This window comes from Echinops telfairi, unplaced genomic scaffold, assembly GCF_000313985.2.
Source record: "Echinops telfairi isolate 266 unplaced genomic scaffold, ASM31398v2 ScPeMD7_7469;HRSCAF=8507_0, whole genome shotgun sequence".
NCBI classification, from domain to species: Eukaryota; Metazoa; Chordata; class Mammalia; order Afrosoricida; family Tenrecidae; genus Echinops; species Echinops telfairi.
The window spans coordinates 96,401,126-96,407,844 of NW_022111372.1; the positions used below are offsets into that span (position 1 = coordinate 96,401,126).

The 6,719-nt window shown below is 57.4% G+C and overlaps 1 protein-coding gene across 2 annotated transcripts in view; it reads right to left on the reverse strand.

The window, feature by feature from the left end:
* Positions 1-6,719, reverse strand: part of PSD2 (pleckstrin and Sec7 domain containing 2) — a 54,160-nt gene that overhangs the window by 19,551 nt on the left and 27,890 nt on the right. Inside the window, exons 5-7 of one of the 2 annotated variants that reach the window (XM_045284660.1) lie at positions 6,548-6,628; positions 4,541-4,653; positions 3,805-3,863 (exon numbers count right to left, since the gene is read on the reverse strand). In XM_045284660.1, the coding sequence (XP_045140595.1) occupies positions 3,805-3,863; positions 4,541-4,653; positions 6,548-6,628 (253 nt within the window). Of the gene's footprint in view, positions 1-3,802; positions 3,864-4,540; positions 4,654-6,547; positions 6,629-6,719 lie in introns of both variants that reach the window. The other variant, XM_045284661.1, reaches the window with a different exon arrangement.

Consider the following 6,719-nt stretch of genomic DNA (forward strand, 5'->3'; position numbering starts at 1 on the left):
CCACATTTGCTTATTCACCCGCTTTGTCTTCAGCGGTTGTGTCGGGAAGGTGAGCATCATAGAATGCCAATTTACTAGAAGAAAGTATTCTTGCATTGAGCCTCCCTTCTCTATCCTACATCATCAGCTTCCCGTCATCTATGGGGTTGATGCGATTGACGGAGACGCATGGCCTCGTCAGATTTGAAAAGTCTCCCCTTTAGCCTCCTGGCCATTGGTCCAATTTCAGTATTCGTCTCAGAGCAAAATCTCTTTAAAAAGGAGTTCAGAGCCTCTGCTTCCTTATCTCCCACCATCATTTCCACCTACTTCAACTTGGCCTTTGTCCTCTCCACTCCACCAAATGTGCTCTTGTAAATATCTCCAAGACCTTGACCATCCCACCAGTGGCCATTCCAACCCCGGTGATCACTTTTCCATTGTCGCCTTGTGTGAACCCCTGAAAACCTTGACCACTTCCTTCTTGAAACATTTTCCTCTCCTGCCTTCCAAGACACCACCTTCCCCAACTTCTCCTTCCCAGTCTCCCTGGCTCCTCTGGCTTGACCTCGCAATAGTAGCGCATCCTGGAGCTTGGCCAGGGACGGTGTCTTTCCCCGGCACCATCCGCCAGTCCCAGGTGGTCTGACAGTGGTCATCTAATTCTTCACTTCAGCCCACACCTCTCCCGCTGGCGCTCAGATTTATTTACCCCATTTCCTCATGCGTAGCCCAGGGTGAGGTCCAATGGGCATTGCAAACATGCTATGTTCAAAATGGAACTCAAGTCACACAGAAAAGCCTCTTCCTCATTGCAACAAAGGTCACCATCACTCAGCCAGATGCTCAGGCCATTCTTACACCTCTCTTTCCATAGGCAGCCCCACCAGCACGTCCCGTCAGACTCTCCCTCAAGAGGACCCTTCTGTCCAGGTTCAAAGCCCTAACTCCCAAGCCACCGTCATCTCCTACCTAGGCTCAAACAGGAGCCTCATTGCAAGTCCCCATGCAAGAGCCATCAAGAGCAGTAGCCCACAAGCTTTCTCCTAAGCTTTCTCTTTAGAAACCAGAGCTCTTTCTAACCCATAAATCATGGCATTTCCCTGCTGACAATTCTCTGGTGTCTTCCCAACATTTGAAATAAAGCCTAAAGCCCCTTATCAGAGAAGGCTCCACAGGCTCCTTCCTCCTCCCACTGGCTTCTTACCATATTGACCTTCTTCTGGGCCTGGAATTTCCCAATCTCCTGCGTGTCCCGGGGCCTTTGCCCTTGCTGGTCCCTCTTCCTGGGACGCTATGTCTCAGATCTTGCCCTGGCTGGCTCTGACTAAGCTCTCTCTTTTCCCCATCCCTGCCTCCTCTGAGAGGCCTTCATTGACTCCCCAGTCCGACCCTCAGCACACCTGCTGGTTTTGTCCTTTCCTGGATCAACTGCCATTTACAATAACGTATCATCTCTCCCATGTAGATGGTAGGCAAGTGCTCCTTTCCCCTCCAGCTCAGGGAACAGCCATGCTCGCCGGATGGGAGATATGCTCGGCCTCCCAGATTCCCTTGCCAGCTTATGCCCACCGGAGAAGCCTGCTTCTCCATGCCTGAAAACCGCTTTACTGCTCCTCTCTCTGACCAGAGCTGGCAAGGCCCAGGTTCCTGAGACCCCCACCTCCCACCAGGCCCTGCTTGGCAGGGCGGCAGGGCCAGAGGAGGAGAGGAAAAGCTTCAGTAACGGCAGCGGCTGGATGCTCCATGTGTGCTGCCTCCCAAGGCTTTACCATCAGGGAAACAGAGGCTTCATGACATCCAGTAACTTGCGCAGGGCCGCACAGCTGCCATGTAGAGAAATGCAGAGGACTCCGACCCAGAATCCTTTGCCTCTGGTCGCCGAGCAATGCTGCCCTGAGCAAGAAGCAGACCACTCGGTGTCTGCATGTGGCAGACACGAATGATCCTCCCCAAGCCCTTCGCCTCAAAGTGGTGATGTTTCTCGTTTGCCATGGGGGGGAGGGGGCAAGGCTATCCTCAGTGTAAGGGGTCACCGAATTGTGGCTGCTCAGCTCACGCAGGGTTCTTATGCCTCGTAACCATTTCCTGGAGCAGAAAGCGTCCTCTTTCTACTGCGGAGCAGCTGGTGGCTGCCGCGCTGTGGTCAGCAGTCCTAGGCGGAGGCCACTACACCACCAGGGCTTTGGACATGTGGTCAGGAGAGGCTGGTCCCTGTCGAAGGACACCACGCTTGGTAAAGTACAGGGGCCATGAAGTAGAGGAAGACCCTTCACGAGACGAGTCCGTGATGAGGCAGGACGGACTGGATGGGAAGGGGCATCCGGGGCATAGAGCACAGAAAACAAAGTGAGCTGTCTCCCCCAAGAGCACGCAGGGGCTGCACGAGTCTCTCTCGCCTCGCACGCCTGGCCCGGGCAGCCTGGGCCCAGTTTGCTGATGCCTGTTTTTCCTGATGAGAGGGCCCCAGTGCACTAGCCCACCGCAGGCCCCGCTGACCCCATGTGACATGAGCCCTGCTGAGTGCCACTGCCCTCTGACCATAACCCCAAGACCCCTGGGCTAAACTTCCTGGTTGTGGTTTTGATGTTAATATTAATACAGGATGCTATTGAGCCCTGGTGACATAGTGGTTATGTGTTGGGCCACTAACTGCAGTTGAAGCCACCAGTCTCCCCACCGGAGAAAAATGAAATTTTCTACTCCCAGAAAGAACTAGAGTCTCAGAAGCCCACAGGGCAATTCTACCCTGTCCTGCAGGGTTGCTGTGAGTTGGAGGGGACTTGATGGCCATGAATGGGTTTGTTATTCTGATGTAATCATATTACTCATCATAAAACCCTCACTGAACGCCAGGCACTTACACGCGGCCCTTTAAATACTGCCTTTCCCAATCCTCCCTCTGACGCTGTGGAACCTGGGACTCAGAGGAGGTCAGCGACTTGCCCAGGACCGCACAGCTACCAGATGGAGGAGGCAAGGGTAGGAACTCAAGTTGCACCTCTCCTAGCCCTTTCTTCCCTCCCACAACCCCTGAACGTGCCTGCTGGCTCTGGAACCAGACGTTCTGGCCTACCATCTCCCGTGAGTCACCAAAATGTCACCACCCCCATGTGGAAGCGAGGGTGGGGGGCTCTGGCCACCCCCGGTTGAGCAATGATGGCAAGATAATGTAGGGAGGGTCCCGATGGCATGATAGGGACACAGAAGTACATGGAGATGGGTGTCCAGGCACATGGAGACATGCATGCCACCAGCTGCACTTACCACCTGAGGGAGGGCGAGAGAGCCCAAAGAGAGGGTTCCCGGAGCAGACAGAGGAAGGAAGAAGGAGTTATTCAGACGTGAGAAGTAGCAGGCCCTGTGCCTGGAACACCTAAGGGCTTCGCTGGCTTGCCTGTGTGGTGGGTGGAAGTACTGAGAACACCTCCGGAGGGCAGCCCACCACTGGTAGAAGCTGCCTGGGGCATGGCCCGGAGGCGGGGCCACATCTGGACTGTGGGTTGGTCAAGAGGTCCGAAGGGCTCGGGTCTTCTAGCAAGGTCTGCTGCGGACCCAGCGAGCAAGCGAGGGGACCACAGCTTATTCAGCGCCTCCTGAACTCCCAGGTGCCTCAGCCCATGCTCTGGCCCAGCGTCGGGCCAGAGGCATAGACCTCAAACAAGAGACCTGAGGGCAGGGCCACGTGTGGAAGCCAAATGGCCCAGCTCCCAGGTCTACTCCAAGAACTGTGGCCGCTGAGCAGGAAGCCTCAGCAAGGGGCTGTCAGAGGGTGGGCCCACGGGCAGCTCAGGCTAGGTCGGTGAGAGGACACGCCCCACTCACGTGTCCGTGCAGGTCCGTGTTGAGCAGCATCAGGGCACAGGTGAGCGTGTGGATCCCGTCTAAATCAGAGAAGGTGAGTGGGACCCTCAGTGTTAGGGCCCAGCTCATTCCCACCCCCAACCACTTCCTGTCTCCCAGATGGAGCCGGGCTGGGGGTGTGGGAGACAGGAAGTGGCCAGTGGCTGGTCAAACACATGGCAGGACTCCAGGCCTGGCCACGCTCTATGCTTCTCGCCCACCGCGGTCCAGGGGTCACTCGCCTTCCCCAGACTCAGGGTCTGACCACCCTCCACCTGCTTCAGCCCAGACTCTAGCCCCCTGGGACCTGAGACCCCCACCCTGCCATGGGATGTGTCTGCTCCCATAATTGGTGTAGACCAGTTCCTGGGCCTCTGGTTCATCCTGGCACAAGTCCTGCACCTGAGAGGGCTCTGAGCCAGACTGCCAACACCAGGATGCCCATCATACCAAGAGTCGGCATCGCAACAGGGGGCCTGGAGGAATGAAGACCCGCAGGACCCATCTCTAGAACAGAGGGATTTCTAGGAATGCCAACGGGTGTGATGTCTGGGAGGGGCCTTGACCCAGCAGGCAGACCGTCCCATCCCACATGCCACCGCCTACTCATCAGTGTTCACGGAGCATCTACCCTATGCCAGGGGGCGGGCCGCCGGGGACTGGCAATGGGACGGAGGTGGCAGGTGGGCTGTGGAGGGCAGAGGGAGGGCAGTGGTACCTTCTGAAGTGCTGTCCTCAGGGTTGCACTGGCAGTACCGGCGGGAAAAGTGCGTGAGGACCCGCTCTCGCTCCTGCGTCTCCCCCATCAGTGGGAAGGCCTTCAGGAAGGTCCTAGAAGGTTCCAGAACCCCAGATTAGTCCGGCACCTCACCCAAGACAAGTGCTCCCCCACAAACACACACCCCTCTCTGGGAGTTCCAGGGCCCTAGCCTCTGGGGTCCTGGATGTCCTCCTCGGGGCCCAGGGAGGCCCAGGCCCCGAGAGTAGCTGGTCTGGCTTAGAGCCCAGGAACCCAAGGAACCTGCTCGCTAGCTTTTGAGCTTCAGCCCTGCCCACTTTCCCTCTGGGCCAGTTTTGGAAGCAGACAGGGGCTAGACTGGGAGTGCCTCAGGGCGGGCCCCAGCTCTTCTGCAAGGTAAATGCCTGCTCCTCTCTCCTCCTCCACTGCTAGCCCCAAGCTGTCCCTTGCTGCCCCTCCGGCCATTCCTCCATGTGCCACCCGTGGGACCCCTGGACCCAAACCTGACCTCCTTTACCCTCCCTCTCCCCCCACCCATCCCCCGGGGATCCCCCAGTCCAAATGGTTTATCCTGGCCCGTGTCTCCTCCTCTGCTCTCATCAAGTCTCCCTTTGAGCCCCCAGCACCTCCTCACAGCAGATGCCCCAGGCAAGAGTCACGTCCAGGCTCCCAGGGACCCTTCCTGTCGAGCGCCTCACTGACTGCTCAGCCTCCCTCCTGGGCCTCCAACCAAACCCCCACCTGCTGCTACCCTCAAACCCCTAAGCCATCTCCACACCCCCACACCCCCCACCCCCGGACAGGACGGCACACTCTCCCTCGGTGCTTCTCAGCAGACCAGGCCCCTCCCCAGCCCAGGACTAGGAGCCAAGGACTTGAGAGTAACTGTGATTGGTATGTTCAAGGAAAGGGAGGGAAAGTGGAGAGAATAAGGAGAAAGTAGGGAATTCCTTAGAGAACTAGAATCTATGAAAAGACGAAGTCGAAAATCTGGAACTAAACTATCAATCACGGGGTTTAAACAGCATATGACAGAAACCAGAGAGAATGAACTCAAAGTAAAGGCAAACGAAAAGACGCCCAGGTGCAGCAGTGAGGGCAAGCATGGGGGCTTCATAAGGAACAGAAGCGACGTGGGGCGTCTGAAAGGCCTGAAGTCTGACCCCTCACTTGGCTGGCCCTTTCTCTCCAGCAGCTGTCGGCTCCTCCAGGGCTCCTGGCGTCCTCCGCCAGGTGGCCCCAGCCACCGAAGCCCTCCAGACCCATCCACACACTTCACGCCACCCTGCTCCCCAAGGCCTGTGCCTGGCCCCACTGCGAGGAAAGGCAAGATCAAACCACAAGACGACATGAGATCACATCCCATTCCTACCACTTCCCCTCTCAGTTCCTCTGGTGAAATCTCTGTATCTCTCGGGTAACCCAAAAAAGCCCGATCCACTGTGGTCCAGTTGATTCCGACTCACAGTGACCCTATAGGGCGGAGTCGAACTGCTCCTGTGGGTTTCTGAGCCTGGAAGCCTTTTCGGGAACAGAAAGCCCCATCTCTCTCCCGAGGAGCAGCTGGTGGGATCAAATGGCTGACCTGGCAGTGAGCGGCCCTGCATATTACCTAGCCCTCGGGTAAGCAGAGGTAAAAATGGAAACACTAACACTGCCTCGGAGGTGTGGCGAGGACGAAGGAAGCACAGCGTGCAAAGACCTGTATCTAGCACCTCGCAGAGAAGACGTGCTCGGTGCAAGCAAGCGTGTCCCTGCCTTTCGTCCGGACCCCATCACCCCCTCCTCCCTAGACCCTCCACCATGGTTGGCACTCGCGGAGTTGCTAAGCTGTTGCTTCTAAGTCTCCTGGCTCAGGACCTCACCAGAGGGGTCTAGGGACCTGCCCAAGGATTCACAGCAAGTCGTGTGCCAGAGCCAGCATTGAGGACTCAGGCGTGCTGCCGGTGCCACGGGCGGGCACTGCCCCAGCCCAGCCCCACTGACCTGAGCGCTCGGTCCAGCGTCAGGCCCGAGAAGTCGAAGAAACTGAGGTACTCTCCAGCCACCAGCCTGCTGAACTCGTTGCTGCAGGAGAGCAGGGTTTGTTAGCATGCTGTGAGAAGACAGAACAATGTGGGGCCCCTAGAGTGGCACCAGGGCACCCTGACAGCCCCCA